The 17,151-nt window shown below is 32.5% G+C and overlaps 1 protein-coding gene across 1 annotated transcript in view; it reads right to left on the bottom strand.

Moving 5' to 3' along the window:
• LOC145313258 (uncharacterized) overlaps positions 1-17,151 on the bottom strand; it is a 29,875-nt gene that overhangs the window by 5,063 nt on the left and 7,661 nt on the right. Inside the window, exons 7-21 of the mRNA XM_080152579.1 lie at positions 16,323-16,394; positions 14,558-14,748; positions 14,120-14,226; positions 10,413-10,563; positions 9,944-10,133; positions 9,350-9,558; positions 8,292-8,904; positions 8,009-8,083; positions 7,407-7,488; positions 5,961-6,004; positions 4,386-4,679; positions 3,957-4,030; positions 3,208-3,431; positions 2,823-2,968; positions 2,065-2,275 (exon numbers count right to left, since the gene is read on the bottom strand). Of these exons, the coding sequence (XP_080008705.1) occupies positions 2,065-2,275; positions 2,823-2,968; positions 3,208-3,431; positions 3,957-4,030; positions 4,386-4,679; positions 5,961-6,004; positions 7,407-7,488; positions 8,009-8,083; positions 8,292-8,904; positions 9,350-9,558; positions 9,944-10,133; positions 10,413-10,563; positions 14,120-14,226; positions 14,558-14,748; positions 16,323-16,394 (2,683 nt within the window). The remainder of the gene's footprint in view (positions 1-2,064; positions 2,276-2,822; positions 2,969-3,207; positions 3,432-3,956; positions 4,031-4,385; positions 4,680-5,960; positions 6,005-7,406; positions 7,489-8,008; positions 8,084-8,291; positions 8,905-9,349; positions 9,559-9,943; positions 10,134-10,412; positions 10,564-14,119; positions 14,227-14,557; positions 14,749-16,322; positions 16,395-17,151) is intronic.

Raw genomic sequence — 17,151 nt, 5'->3', positions numbered from 1 at the left:
TAGGACCTATGTAAATCTTTCTTAAAATGAAGAACTCAATGAGTTAGGTAGTTATTGAAATTTTAAGCTTAAGACTTAAAAACTTACTACTTTATATAATAAGATAAAAACCTATTATTAGCACAACTAATCTATAAATCATAATGTCCGTATGTCTGTAAATCTGTCCATTTGTACGCAAGAAATGTTATTTATAATAAAATTAGTCTGTCAGTCTATTGTTAATTCTCTGACAGACATTTGATTTGTATTTTAAAAATTTCATTTACTCGGCTGTTATTTTAAATAAACAGCTGATTTTTATATAATAATAATTTTCCTCATATCTATATCTTGATTGGTACGTCAGTATGTCTGTAATGCTCTAGCGGTCATCTTTCATAAAATGGCTTGACAATTAGATAAAATTTTTGTGCTAGTCTTAATAGGTTTAGAATAATTTTTATATGATACTTTTTGGAGTAGTTCAATATATATACATGAAGGTCATGCTGCCTGCCTATCTGAAATTGTTATGGTATACATGGCTTCTAAGCCTGACAAACTAGCGTTTTTCTACATTTTTTGTCCGTCTGTTCTTATATAGCTAGCTCTGTGTAAAATATTTAATTATATTTAAGGTAAAATTTTCAACTATCAAGTGCTATTGGTCTCTAAATGTAATGGAATTAATCTTATGATCTACTTTCATTTACTCTATTACCTCAACTTTTTATATTCTTAACATTTAAAAGATTTGAAAAATTTTAAAAGTTTACAATATAACAAGAATGACAATATCCATAAGTAGCGAAGCACAAAAAAAATTGGAATATACAAACGGGCAAAATGGGGTGGTGGAGCAGTTGTTCAGTTGTCAGTCATAACAAAAGAGAGAGAGAGAGAGAGATTATGGAAAAACTCAAAAAAATCACAAAACCTCTAAAAAATGAGACTTATGTCTTTTAAAGAATGACCGACAGATAAACGGACAAAATAATGTATATAAATCTTCACTACAGCTGTGAAAATCACATTTCTTCTATGGCGTTACGGACTGATATGTTATGTTTTTTAAGATGTTTAAAAAGTGATTAATATGTATAAAAAAACGTTAGGTAAAAATCATAATAATATATATAAGCTATAATACTTTTTGTTATTGATAATATGATCTAGAACAACACTCTTAGATATCCTATAATATAACCTAAAGTTTTTTTATCTGAAGCTTAATATCTCAATAAATACTGAAATTAGGTTCTCTAAATTAGTACCGTGTTGGTTTTATGCTATTTCATTTTTAGATTTAAGACTTTAGGGTATTTTTCTAGCCCTTCTCTGTCTCTTTTAATACAACGCCCCTTGACTCCAGGGGCGCAGCCACTAGCACTTAATCTAAAGTAGATTCATTTGATTTGAAGAATATTCTTACTATAAACACCATGAATTAAAATCAGTTTATCGATTTGAGAACGTAAGTAAAATCATAAACAACATCACCTATTTTTTTCTATTTTCATGGCATAATAGGGCTCGGCAGCCTGTATGTCTCAGGAAAACCCTTTTTATTTAAAAATCAACTAAAAGTTTAAACTTGACCCAACTTGGCATTCCCTCTTATAAAGAAATTTTTTTAAAACATCAAAATGGATTAATTTGTGGCTTAGACACGGCTGACGCGCGGTTGCCGAGCCCTGTATGATATTGTTGAAAAACTATGTATATTAATGTATATTAATCGTAATCACCTTAATAAGACCTAAAAGTTATAATAAGTTATAATTGAGGTATAAGTCAGTGCTAAAAAACTTTTCTCTCCAAAATGAATTAAATTAGAAATTTTGAATTTTTAACCATTTGAGTAGGTTAGTTCTGGGGACATTTTTCTTATCCAGAATCACAATAATATGTGCATAATATGTTATATTATACAAGCCATTAACTCTATGTGATAGGTTTTAACTTTATTTTCATTTAATATAAGCTTTTGTTGGCATTTGTGACTGGTAAAGTTAAAAAATCCCAAAAACCGCCAAAAATTCCACTGTGCCCCCCCCTTAAAAATATTTAAAATTTGTTTACTTGGCTTGGGTAATCCTTGGAGAACATAGCCATTATTCATAACAATAGGTCTGCCGTTTGTCTGCGTCCTGATATTACTCATCAGCTGCCTGCCTGCCATATCAGTTGCCAGACGAATCTGTTTGCTGGCGGGTTGTTGCAGAATTAGGGTGCTTGGTTCGGCAACCCTTTTCTCTCCTCGCATATCTGTCATTCTTCCTGAATCGTCCATCTAAACATACAATAAATTAAATCAAAAGACGACACAAAATAATACCTATTGATTTAATTTTTCAAATGGTTGTTTGTTTCAAATCGACTTATGCCCGGCCCCAAATCGAAGCTATCAGGAATCATTAATTTTTTAAAACTTTGTATAATAAACCAAAATCAAGAAATATTACAAAACAAGGATGAAAACATCCAAAAAAACAAAGGTCCGAAATTAAATTTTAAGGACTTGATTATCGAGATGCTTTGCTTAAAATATTGTACATTGTCTTAGGAATCAGTGTTCCAAAATGACTAGGACAAATACATCTTACAAACATTGTTGTCAAAATGTAAAAAATCAGCATGTTATAAATGGACGCACAGACTTTTTGGTAACGATAATGGAGTTACTGAGCTTTCTAAATTGCACCAAATTGTAACAGGAATCACCATCAAAAGTTTGAAATCGATATGCCAGTTATAATATACCTTAATTAACGTACGGACATACGTACAGGCCCTAATCATAGAAAAGCTTCGCTTATAAGAAAAATATTTAAACTTGCCCTAATATTCCTGAAAACGGATCCTCTCCTCCTCTGAACTTCTGTAGGCTTAAATGTTTTTGTAGGTGTGAGAGTTGATACTCCCATGGGAGGTGCTCCAGAAGAGACAGAACAAGGGGGCTCCACGGGTTTGTTCAGGGCAACACCTGAAAATTATTCAATTGTCAAATTTGAACTTCTCATGCATTATGTTTAACTACAACAGCATTTTCTGAGATCTTTAGCTGCAGACAATTTTTTTTTTAAATGATGAGTTTGAAACTACTCTTGCTTAAGGCTTAGGTACTTGCTTACCTATATCATAACCTAGTTCTACTACAATCTAAATACTATTATAATACTGTTTGTTCAAAAAATTTTTTTATTTATAAATGATTAATCTTACTTTTGATAAACGCGCTGAATACATCATGGTTTCTGTTGTCCTTGATTGAGTTAGCCTGCTGGCTATTGGCTGCACCCGGCCCCTTGTACATGTTGGTGTCCCTTGCGGGTACTATGACATATCTGGGGCTAGGCATGGCTGGCTGAGTGCCAGAGGAGCTAGGTCCTGATGGCAGACCACCGGCCACGGGCTGCTCACGCTCAACTATAACTCCACCTTGTCCACTAAATTTAAATGAATGTTATCTTCAATTTAAAATTTATTTCAACTTCAAGATTCATTACTTTGCATGGGGATAGAACTCAATTTGATCTTTTACATAATAAATGACAATAAATAACTTTCAATATTAGTGGAACTATTATCTACAAAAGTGAAAGAAGCATCGTCAAAAGAAGCAAAGAATAGCTAGGAAGTTCATGAATCAATAGTTAAGAAATTTTAGGTATTTCCAGTACCTATTGTGTTTTTTGACTTTTTTCCTAATAAAAAAAGAAGAGAGGACAATAGTTGTAGATTAAAATGATTATATTGCCCCGAAGGTTTTTCCTGCTAACTATAGCTTAAGAATTTCGGGGGTTATATTGAATCTTGGTGGGCTATTACAAAGTAGCAGTGTCCAAACTTGCCCACCAACAAATTTAATCTACATATAGAAGGGGTAATTTTGTCTAACATAATTTGGGATAAATAAGTAAATTAATCTGTCATACACTGTCTCATCCATAACGAATCAGTCTTTGCCTAACCTGTTAGAGATAGAAACTCTGCGCACGTCTTTGTTGACAGCTGGGAATAATCCTTGTTCATACAAAATTTTGTCCTACAATATTACATTTTCTTTAATACCTAATAAAAATTATATTTTAACAAAGGAAACAGGATGTTTGTCTGTCTGTACAGAGTTATCACGTTCAACGCTGAACTATTATGGTTCTCCTTAACAAAGTAGCTACTCATGGAAAGGTCCTGGAAAGCTTTATAAATATTCTAGGGGATGATATCACCAATACCATCCTCTCTAGAGAAATCCCCCCACCTCTAAATTTCTAAATCAAACTAAAATTAAAGGCCTCTGGGGCGTAACCACTAGTAGGTATCAATACAGATTAGATAGATTTCATGTAAAAATACAAATCATACAGAAAAATTCATTTTTATCTTGTCTTAAATCTTACCAAAATAGCACTATCCAGATTGGCGGCCATTTTTGGCGGTGGACTGGGAACTGTCTGCTCTACATGCTTATAGAACTCTCTTATTGGCATCTGATTTATGCCTTGCTGCGCTTCATTATCATACGTGTGTACTTGTTGTTGGGGCAACTCGAACCGGGGCACAATCTGATCCTTTTGTGGCGACATAGCGGTGGACAGCAGGCCAGTAGCTGTTGGCGGCTGTTGCGGTCCATTAGCAGTTCTTTCATAGCCTTGGTCGTACATCCTTTGTCCATTATTTCTCATTACAGGTTCCTAGAATTAATAATGATGCAATTAATATTCATTATTCCAACTAGGTATATTGTTAATTAACTTTATTCTGTTAGTTCGGAATTGTATAACAATGTTTTGTGTTAATTTTTATAATGGGGCCATTCCAAAATTCGTTTAAGTATAAAATATTTTTAAGTTCTTCAAAAAATCAAAAGAATTAGGTACATAAAGGGTGTTAAAATAAAAACCAATCGCTTCACTTTTTTCAATATAAACCTTACAGTTTTGGTCCAAAACTAATAACAAAATAATACAATTCATGCCCAAGCAATGACAATGAGATAACAATATTGAATTTTGAATCTACTCACCTTTCCAGAGCCCTAGAGCTTAAGACCTAGCCCTTGCAGAGAAATTTGCCCTACGCCGAAAGTGCATATTTTATTACAAATTTGTCTTTTTAAAAACCAATCGCTCACAATTTGAACCACCATAAGTACTTCAAATCTTGTAGATAGACTCCATAATGTTTGGAGTTTTTGATGGGGCATGTAAATACCTTTCTTTAGACACCTTAACAAGGTTTCCAACACAATCTTAGCCAATTTGGCATCAAAAAGAAAGACCTGGCAATCGTCAAGAACTAGGAATAGACAGAGCCGCCATGCCTCAAAGTTGGATGGGAATGTCTTTTTTATGTCAAATTGGCATAGATTGAGTTAGAAACCTTGTTAAGGTGTCTAAAGAAAGGTCTTTACATGCCCCATCAAAAACTCTAAACATTATAGGGTCTATCTCCAAGATTTGAAGTACTTATGGTGGTTCAAATTGTGAGCGATCGGTTATTTTTTTAACACCCTTTACATTACAAAATCTTTAAGGATTAATTTTTAACCCACTATTATAAACCTAACCTATAATTATATTGCCCTCCTTTTAGATTACAAAATCAGACAAAAAAAATGAATCATAGATAACATTGACTTATAGGGAGGAGGCGGTTTCTTTCGAAACCAAAACTAAAAGTAAAAGGAAATCAATTTAAAAAAATTACAGCACTGAAATTTGGTATGGCAGTTGCTTTAAAGAGGTACAATATGGAACTGTGAAGAAACGGCGGTGGCACCGCCGCTATCGTCGAATTTTTATGGGGCGGGAAACGGCGGTAGCGACGGTTTCACCAACTTACCTTAACAGTTCCACATTGTACCTCTTTAAAGCGACTGTCATTCCAAATATTAGTGCTGTTACTCTTTTTTTAAGTTCAATTCCTGTAGTTTTGGTTTCAAAAAGAGTCACATCCGCCCCTTTCCTTTTTACCTGTGGGGCTTGGGGCAGAGGTGAAATATCCCTGCATCTCAAATCTATAACAAAAAACAAAAATTAATAACTTTTTACTTAATTTAAAGGAATAAAGAAAGTGTAATTTTGTTAGCGTTATGTAACTGTGTTTTCAGAGATTGTGTACTAGGTTTAACACAAATCCCAACTGTGCTCATAAAAATAAAAGTCTACTAGCCTAGATTTAAATAAAGTATTTAATCCTAGTTAAAACTTTTTACTTTAACTATCAATTTTTTGAAATTTAGTTTATAACTTTTAAGTCTAAGAAGAAAGTACAATTAATTTTAGATATCAAACAATTTCTTTTGAGCCATTCATATTTCTTTTGTCATTTTATCAATGAAATCTTTTTCTCCCATTGTTAAGGACTAATGACGTAACAAGGACAATTTAGTGCATAAGTTGTGTAAAATAAGTGCGCGTATTCATAGAGCGATGTATATATTAAGATGTATATTACTTGTCCTGGTGTTATTTCTTGCAAATGGACTATATAGTAGCTGTGATCAGGGACGTCCAAGCCTTTTATTTTGAGGCGAGTAAAATTAGGGATTTCGAAGGCTTTTGGGAGTGAGAGGTTAATCTTATGTATTTTTGAAATTTTGAGGGGGGTAAAACGAGGGATTTTAAAGTTTGTTGTGGGTAAACACTCCCCCCCCCCCCCCTCTACTTTTTTGGAGGCTTATGACTGTGCTTCTAAATTGAGTTGTGTACTGTGTCTACTTTACAAATCTAATAAAGCTTGGAAATTTCCACTGAGATTATATCAATTAATTTGAACAGAAAGTACGGCTTCAAAGTACATTAGATAGAAAACTTTAATATTAAGTTTTCAAGTAACAGGTGTTGTATTTTGATACAAAAATTATGATTGATTTTATTTCTAGTATTTTGCTGAGAAATCAAATTGGTTTCACAATTTTTTTTCTTATTAATAATGGAAAACTAGTATAAATTATAAAATTAGGAATCTACCATTGGAAATAACGCATTAAAAAAAACAAAAAAATTGAAAATTTGCATGCAAATTATTTTGTTTATTTGCAGTATGAAATTCTGGAAGCTATATTTTATTCCAAACATTTCTGCACATAAAAATCACTTTTTATCACATGTGTTATAACTAAATTGGTTTTGTCTTACAGGTTTAATAGATTCTCCGGGATCTAAAGGGACAAGACAATGGCCGATAAATTGAAGTACATTTCCAATGATCATACATAAAATAGCCACTTCTGTAAATTACAATTAATGGTTCAAAGGTTTGGACACTCAACTTATAAAACCAACAAATCAAAATTAAATAAAAATTTGCAAAGTTGCTTGGGGACTAGTGTAATAAACAGCCCAATGTCCCCACCCCTCCCTGCAGATTCCATTCCCCTATATATGTATTGTGTAGTTATATTTTTAATGTTTTACCTGTAATTGGGGGTGATACAGGAGTGACAGGATCAGACCTTGGCGACAACAAAGAGCTGCTCGAATTACAGGACATAGAATCCTAAAACATTTAAAATATAGGAAACGTTGATACCATCTATAAGTACGTTAAACAATCAAGGTCTGAAAAGCCTGATAGCAATGACACCCTTTGGCGGCTTGTTTCCTACTCAAAGGGATAGTCGCATGAAGTGAATTTCAGAAAAATGATTTCAGCATAAATAACATGTATACCATCAAACAAATTATAATTGTGTTTTACAATAAATAGCAAACAATTACCTAAACATCACTAAATAAGTCGTCATGCTATTTTTGTGAAAATACGCCAACTGAATAAATTGTATGTAACACAAGATATTATTACCTCTCACGATATTGTTTAGTCCTTTGACACAAATTTAAGAATAAGAATTTCAAGTCTTGACTTTTTTTAAACTAGGTACACGGTAGAAAATTTAAATCCTTTAAATATATGCCCCATAAATGTAGTTAAAACCATTAATACGGAATAAAATATGCAATTCCCTATAATGTATTTCGTGTAACTACCCCCTTAATGAAATAAAAGACGACATTACCTTGTCAGCTCCACCCCACATGATATTGCTCTGGCTACCAACAAGTACATTCAGGTCATCCTTGCTTTCGTCATCCTTAAAAATAAATTTAAAAAATCATAATATGAAATGGGTAGGTAGGTAAATTTTAGGTTCTTTTAATCTTCAGTACTTCTCAAATAAGTTTAGGTTCTCCACAACTTGAAGCTTACTAAAATTGTTGAATCAAATTGAAAGCCAACGCTAGAATTGTTTCGGCTTCACCACTATCCCGCCCTTAAATCTTGATACTCTTAACCATTACCTGAACAAACATCTTCTCAGTGCTGGCATTGAATCCAAACTTTTCCTCGGGGAACTCAAAATCATCAAATGACTCAAATCCCATGGGCATCAAGTCATCAGTTTCATCAACACCTCCCTTGGCAAGAGAAATACATTCATCACCAATAAATGGTGAAAGTTTCTCAAGGTCCTCGACTTGTAAGTTGCCAAAGACATCCTTGAGTGGATAGACAATGTCTTGGTCATATCCGAGTACTCCACGCGGTGGTGTGTGCTGCGAGGTTCCGCTGGTTGTAGCAACACTGTCGCTTGATGACTCATCACGGAACAGCTGTTCAGTGATAGCATTGAACTCCCTTGGTGACGAAGTAGCAAATGGAGAATCAAACATCTTGTCATTGAAATCGGAAGAAGATACATTTTCCTCCTTAAACAGATCATCGCCAAAGAGCTGATTGGTCATAATATTAGGCAATTCAGCTGAAGTTTCATCTGTTAAAAGCTTCTCAGTGACAGCATTGATCTGTGGAGGAGGAGTGTTGTCAAAAGCATCTTCAAAGAGCTTCTCAGTAACAGCTTGGAAAACCGGCTGTTGACGCTTCTCAGTTTTAGGACGGACAATAACTGATGACCTAAAATAAATACATTCATCAAAAGAATAGGTATTAAAATATTGAGATATGATTTAGGTATATCTCAAAATATATTGCAGAAAATTTTTTTGGTCAAAAGCAATAGGTAATAATAATCAGGGAACTAAAGGGATAATACAATGACCGATAAATTGATGCACACCCCAAATGATGATACATAACATTACCCCTTCAGTAGATTAAAATTAGTCGTTGAAACGTCTGAACAGTAACACTCAACTCAATTAATCAACCAATCAAAATTAACCAAAGTCTCCAAAGTTGTTAAGCTTACGAATAAGAAAACGTTATTGTAAAACTTTGGGGACTAGTGTAACAAACATTCCATTGTCCCCTCTCTCTCTGATTATAAGAAAAAATAGCATCAACAGTTCATATTTAATTCATTTGGTTTGTAACAACCTTGAAAAATTAGAAATCATACCTGTAAGTTCCATCCTGGAGGTTGCAAGAAGCTTCCATGCTCTGGTCCTGAACAGGCAGTTCAGCCAGCAAATCAACATAGTTGTCATCATTGAGAGGAGAGACAAGATCAACAATAATGTCCTCCATCTCTTTCTTCATTTGAGGACTACTCTGGGAGCCCTTAGTGCCTCCAAACATTTTCAATACTTCAACCATGTCGTCAGTATCCTGAAAGGAGAAAAAAAGCATCAAAAACTACCTATTCAGTTAAAAATCTTTCTCAGTCCAATTTTTAAAAATCAGCTCGAGCTATAAACCTGGCCCAAATATGGCAACCCATTTTTCAATTTAAAAAAAAAACGGATTTAGTCGCGGCTGACGCGAGGCTGTTAAACCCTGGGAAATATCAAAATTTATTAGAATTTTATATTGTTGATTTGAAAAAAGGTATATATTTGCTTAACAACAGTGCAGAGGTATTCCAAAGTGGGGTGTAGAGTTTTGTTGGGGTGAAAAAAGGGAAATTCAGTTCTACTCAATTTATAACGCCTATGCTAACATACTGGTTTGTAAATAAAATTTAAAGTTTAGGGAAACAAACAAGAATGATTACCTCCTCAACTTTAGTTGGAGCGAACTCAAGAGTGTTTATCTCAGCAGCAGGCATCTGTTGAACAACTGGCACTGACAACCTGCGGACAGCTGTTATGGTTGGCCTTGATCTGGCAGCAGCCTTGCTCACACGGTCACATCCTTCCTGCATCTGGACCAGGTCAATGATTTGTCCAGCATCCAAGATTTCTCTAAAATTTGATGCATTTTAAGATAATTTGTCAAAAAATTTACAGAATAACTACTTAAGAAATAAAAAATAAATATAAACATACCTTTTATAAAATAATTTCTTTTCGTTAGAACGTGATCGTCCTCGTTTAAAAAAAAGCTTTTTTTGCAATTCAAATATAATTCATTTTGTAATAAAAAAGTATATTACCATTTTTTTTAGAAAAAAGTACTTTGGTAAATAAGATACTCGCTAAGAAAATCATTAACTATTAATGCACTCGAGAAATAGCACTTACGTGATAAGAGAGTGTCTCAGTAGGATGGTTGTTCCCTTGCTGCTTCCCCTTCTGGGGGTGATATACGCCCCTGTGGTCTCAACATACACATACCCACCCCCACCAACAAGCATTCGGTAGGGATCTGTCTCAACGTGGGTATGCTCAGACACTAAAATAAGAAAATACAATGGGTATACAATCATTTTTTTTATTGATTTACAATTTTGTTATCTTAACTTATGCATTGAAAGGAAAAATAAAAACCCATAATTAGAAATATTTATTCATGAGATTAAAAAGATTCATTATAAATTTTAAAGCCAAATCAAGTACTCTTTTATCAGATATTATTTAATGCATTCTGTCAATGAAAAAAACTAGTTTCTCTTAATTTTGTTTTTAACTAGTGCTGTAAAGTGTGATTGGTATTATTGTGAATGAAGATTGATTTTGACAATGAGATACCCACATGAAGTAATCAAGTAAAGTATGTTAGGAAACAGAAATAAATTAAGAATACACGTAGTTATTAGGGCTGGGCCGGAAATCCGACAATATAATCTTTTAAATTATACAACAAAAAACTCTACTCTTAAAATTTTAAATGGTTGTAATTTTATGTAAGAAATCTCAAAACATAATTTTAGGCTGGCAGCTGCGAAGTACAGCTGCCAGCCCCGCAGCTAAGAATCGGCAGCTAAACGGCAGCAGATTTTTATGATAAAATTTGTTTTTGCTACTTCAATATCCGGTTATCTGGCCGGATATCCGAAATTATAAAACCGGCCAAATAACTATCCGGAAAAGTTGTTTTAGCCATCTGAATATCTGGTGTATGATCCAAGTAATAATATATATCCATTGTAACAAAGATAATGACGACTATTATCCTTTACTAAAATCGTTTGCCTCAAGAATGAAAGATTTTGGGTGTGTATTTATTTACTGACTGTTATCCCCTTCCTTCCTTATTTGGATTAAAGGGGGAGGTAGGTTGTGCTAAACTTCCGTAAAGGTGGGAGTTTTAAGGCTTAAAAACAGTAGGTAGTAGAGCGGTAAAATTTATGTTAACTTTAATAAAAAAAAATTTGTCCACAGTTCTTTTCAGTAAGGAATACACATATTATTTAGTGAATATTATCGTTCTTCTTCTGTTTTTACTCACACCTTTACGGAATTTTAGCACAACCTACCTCCGCCTTTCTTTTTCATCATTGCATCATATGTCTATCTAGACTCAGTTATATTAAAAAGTACAATCTTGCATTATTAACATTGACAGCACAAAAAAAATATTTTGTAATTTTTCAATTAATCAAATTTAGTTTTCTATTATTACAATAAATTCTATACAAAAATTTTAAATTATAAAAATAAACCTTTATTGGTTTATTTGAGTATAAAACCAACCCAGATGATAAACAAAATTCTTCCTTATATAGATTAAAATTAGTGGTTGAAAAAATGAGAAATTATCAATCAAAATTTAATAATAGTGCCCCAAGTTTTAAAGCCAACGTTGTAATAAAACTTTGGGTATCAGTGTAGTTTACAGTCTGCCGTTTCCTCTCTCTCTCTTTGAAAAAATGTAATTTTTTCAGCTGGTTTTATAAAAAGGTGTTGATTGTGTAGATTATCTCATTTTTCTTTGATTCTTTTTGTCTTTTCATCATTGTGTCTTTTCTTTTCTTATTGTTTGATTATTACATAATTATGGATTTTGTCATCCTTGTTTCTATACAATTTATGTTCACAATAGGATGATTGCATGCAAGTTTTAATCAATTATCTATCAAATTCAATTTAGTATTTTTTTCTCTTATGTTTAACTTCCCAATTTTATTTTCTATACTCTCATCGGAGATTAATCAATGCTACTCATACTATTATGTAAAATTCAGCCTTGAAAAATAATTAATTTTAACTCCATTATCCTATCCTTCCCTGGTTGTCATTTATCTTTCTTAATAATCTTCAGTAGATTTTTTTCTTTGGTTATGATTGAAAGCCAAAGAAAAGAAAAATATTTTAAATCTTTACAGAAAAAAAACTACCTTCAGATACCTAGTATTTATACCTATAAATAAAAAATCAAGTTATTTTTTTAACATTTTATTATTTTATTTGGACATTGTACTGGCTTGGCAAGCGCTAAAGTACACCAGTGGCTCCACGAGTCCACAACCCTTAAAGGGTTATGCCATCCATCTGGTACAATGTCGCATGGAATTCTAATTGTAAAATATCATTTTAATGTTAAATTTTGAATTTGACTTGGCAACTAGGTGGATACGAAGTTCAGTCAATTCCATGCTGGGTACCTTTGTAATTATGTTATTATGCTATTATTGTGCTCCAAATTGAAATCAAACTACATGAAGAATCAAAGATCAAAGATCCTGCATAGTAACTTATATATTGTACACCAATTTAATAAAAATATGTTGTAGATAGATCATAAGTTCCAATTAATATGTAGAAAATAAGAGTTAAAAATATACCTATATGTCTTTGCATTTTGAAGTAGAAGGTAGTTTCTTAATGATAAAATATTCAATTATTTGTTATTTGCTCTTCCTCCCTACTAATTTACAGTACAATTTAAATTACATAAATAGGTTATGTAAGTTTTGTTGAAATTAAAAAACTCCGTCGCATAGAAACTAACAACCTACTCAAATTTTAATTTCCTACAAAAAAGTTCTGTTTAATATGACTTCTTATTGAAAATAATATCTAAAAATATAAAATAAAGATAAAAACGCTCCTATTATCCTTATTTTTATATTTTCCAAAGAAAATGTCCGGCGTAAATAAGATGTTAGAAAAATAAGATTGTGTTTATCTGAACTAGTTTAATTAAAAATCTGCGCTTGGTTGGAGGATTATTTCTAAATATATCTTTCAAAGATGCACTGAATAAAATGTATTTTATCTGGCTTGATTAAAAATAGCATTTAAAATGCAAATTTTCGTTTTTTATCTACCTACAAACGAAAAGTTGAATATTATTTTGTCTGAAGCTAAAGATCTCGTAAATTGCTGCTCTGAATGATTGCACTTTTCAGGGAAATGCCTTTATGTATTTCCCTGACATTTTCCGTCTTCCCATAGAGGCTAGGGGGGCGAAGAAATAAGTGATCTTTAAATTAAAAATTAGAAGTATTTAAACTTTTAATTATGTACATATTAACGTTAAAAAGAGATTTAATATCAGACCATTTACATAGAAATTTAAAAAAACATTTTCTCTCTATTTTATATCATTTTTAAGAGGGATTATAGTTAGAATATTCTTGGAAGAGAAAAAAAAGAGAACATTCATTCGAGGACGCAGTTTTTACTTCTATGGAAATTTACTAATAATTTTATAAAATATTTGGTATTACAACCTATTTTTTCTCCTAATGGTACCTACTGCTGTTATGTCAGACGCCTGACATCAATAGTAAGAGTAGGGGAAATGCCTTGGTCCCCAAAGAGGCGAAACTCATTACCATGTAAAATTAGGACTTCCTGACAAAGGTCGTGCAATCAAAGGGTTGATTGTCTATCGGGCGAATGAACGCTTTGCACCGCAATTATAAGACGCGTAGTATGTTTTAAGTTGCATGGAGACTCGAGAGGTCTAGAACCCGAAACGACACCAAGCCCCCTAGAGGACATCCTCATCATACTTCAAGCAACAAAATCTCAGTGAATTAATGCAATTATAAAATACTTACATTTGGCAAGGACAGCAGAAACTTTAGAAGTATCTTCAGCATGGATAAATCTGAAGAATGATTCTCCTTGCAAGAATTCAAAGGGATATCCACCTTCATCAGACAACCTTAAAAATTAAAATTATAGATAGACCTAGAGAAAATTTAAAATATAGTTTTAATTTCCATTTGCTCTTATTGTCTTTAAGTAAACTATAAAACGATAAAAACAAAAGACTATTGTAAAAATTTCTATTCAGAGCATTTCATTTTTTCTTAGTTTTATTTTTGAAGAATCATGAATAGAATATCTCAATAACACAAGTTATAAAATCAATATCTGCATCGTGTTTTCAATTAGATGATGCTAAAAAGAACACTTTATAAAGAAACCACATTTTTAGGTTCATTTAAATAGAAATAAACTATTTTTATTTTCTGAAAATGATAATATCTTACCAAGAATCCGCCTCCAAAAACTTAAAGTCCTGGGAGTGCTTGGTCTCGAACACGCCCGAGGCTGGCCCAGACTTGAGGTTGGTGGTGAAAGGGTTGCTGACAAGACTGGCCATACCGATGAACAGTGGACCTTGCAGGCCTCCCTCTTCCCTCTCGGGCAATACACGTATCTTTCCCTCCAGTTTCAACGCCTGGACGTATGTTATTCATTATCAACAGAAAACTTTCAAGATTTAATTTAAAACTTTAAAAGTTTAGTTCTCTTCAATGAAAGAGAAGTTTTGTAGGGTAAAGCGGGGCGAACTCGGTCTTTTTTTCGGTTTTTTGAACCTGCAAATCGTAAAAATTATCTTTTTTAAATGGGACCAAGACCAGTAGAAAGATCTCGGAAAAGTCGATCAGGTCCTAAAGGGACGTAAACCTAGGACATTGGGAAGTTTGTCAAAATTGATCTCTAAAACGGCACCGACTTCGCCCCGCCTTGAGGCGAAGTCGGTAGGGCATTTTCAAGCTTCAAAAAATCGATGACGTATTGATTTTATTACAGCATGCCCAAAAGGTAAAAGTTGCTAAATGTAATAAAGAGTATGCACAAAAAATTTTATTAAGATAGGTCAATTTTTTCTACCAAAAAAAATAATTTTTCCGAAGTACGCGAAATTTGACTTTTTTTTCGAAATTTTTTTTGATAAAAAACATAAAAATACTACTAGAAAAAATAACTTTTTATGACTTTAAAGGCCTGATCCTTAAAATTCAGGCAATTTTGAATAGATTTGGCCAAAAAAAATTAGTTCTATTAGCAAAATTTCCTAAAAAAATCAAGTTGAAAAAAAGAGAAAAGTTTGGCAAAATCTGTGGTCGATTTTCCAGCTTCAAAAAACCTATGACATAGTGATTTAATTACAGCATGCCCTAAAGGTTAAAGTTGCTAAATGTAATAAAGAGCATTCACAAAAAAATTATGAAGATCGGACAATTTTTTCTACAAAAAAAAATAAATTTTTTCTAAGTACGAGAAATTTGACTTTTTTTCTCGAAAATTTCACTTTTTTATATAAAATTGAAAAAGTTAGTATAAAAAGTGAAAAAACCGAATTCGCCCCGCTTCACTTTTAGTCGATTTAAGAAAAAACTATACAAGCTTTTTTAAAGTTTTAAACGGAAATGGATAGCCTATTAGATTCTTAATAAGTCCCCTGAAGACGTCTAAGCTCTAGCTCTTACCAGTTTTTGCCCAACTTACCGTTTTTCAGACCGAAGCAAAAAAATCGAAAAAAAAATTTTTTGTCGTCCGACTTTAAGACCCAATAAGTACCCTAAAAATTCATTTCACAAAAATTTCATACTTTTATACTTTTTTTGTAGGCAATTTAATAAGGAACAAATTTGATTTTATGTTTTTTTCTGTCAGTCGATTAGAACATGGAGAATAATGTCATTTAATGAAGGTGGTCAAAAAAATACCGACTTCACCTCAAAACCGAGATCGGCTTTACCCTACTAAATTTAGAAAATGAAAAAAGCATAAAGTGTTATTTCGCTTTGTCTAAACAGTTCTTAAAAATCTGTTTTGCTCAGAAAAATATTTTTTATATCTGATGAAAATCATCTCTACAACAGCTTTGCTTAGCCGATAAGCTTAATATCTGTCTATAGTTTTCTCATACAATATCACCTCTCCCAATTTGGCGAGACCTATATATGGGTTGTAGCCTCTAGAATTAAATAAAATTATCCTATTATTAATAATGATAAAAAAAACCTTGTAGTTGGCTTGTTTGAGATTTATCAACCTTCCACGATCTGTTATTGTACATTTAACTCGGATGCTCGCCTGAAAAGTAAAAAAGTCAATCCTATTGTATTAAGTAGTAAGTTATTTTTGTCTGCAACGAAGGATTTCGCTAATCGCTGAACAGAAATGGATCTGCTGTAAGGTGAATCAACTAATCTGTAGCTGTCCATGGAACTATTTTTTCACTTTTTTTTAAATTGAAAGGATGGGTCGGTTTCCATTTCTTCCTCCTTTTTCAACTGCCCCTAGAGACCTCTAACAGCCTAGCTGCTAGTTTTAAAATAAACAAATACATTCTTTCTGTAATGTACTAAATTCAACATCACTTTAATGCAGCCTTTTTTAATTATCTTATTCATATTAAAGTTGGAAAGAAGTCGTGCTTTTATGCCCTTGCTTTAATCTTTTTATTACCGTTTAAGAAAGTGCGGATAGTTTTGGAAAGATAATACCTAATCAAACAAGTCGACAGGGAGGGGACATTAAATTTTTAATAATACAGTTAGGTACTCAAAGTTTTATCTCATTAGTTGGCTTAAAAACTTTGGGGTCTTTTTATCGAAACCTGTTTGGGTTCAACAAATAAGCAGTGTCCAAACTTTACCACCAATAAATCGATAGTTGTTTTATATCTTCAGATATCCGATTGCAACGTCCTATATAATATAGTTGTATATTTTATAAAGTTTTTTCCCTAGTCGACAATGCTTTCTTGAAATTAGGAACATTGTAAGGAATTCAGAATTTTTAATCCATATTCAATAATAGGTATGTGATGATTATTTTAGATTATTTT

The sequence above is a fragment of the Acartia tonsa genome, chromosome 3 (assembly GCF_053477335.1).
Source record: "Acartia tonsa isolate MP-2025a chromosome 3, ASM5347733v1, whole genome shotgun sequence".
In the NCBI taxonomy this organism is placed as follows: Eukaryota; Metazoa; Arthropoda; class Copepoda; order Calanoida; family Acartiidae; genus Acartia; species Acartia tonsa.
The sequence above is the reverse complement of the archived record's forward strand: the minus strand, read 5'-3'. Positions and strand labels throughout refer to the sequence as shown.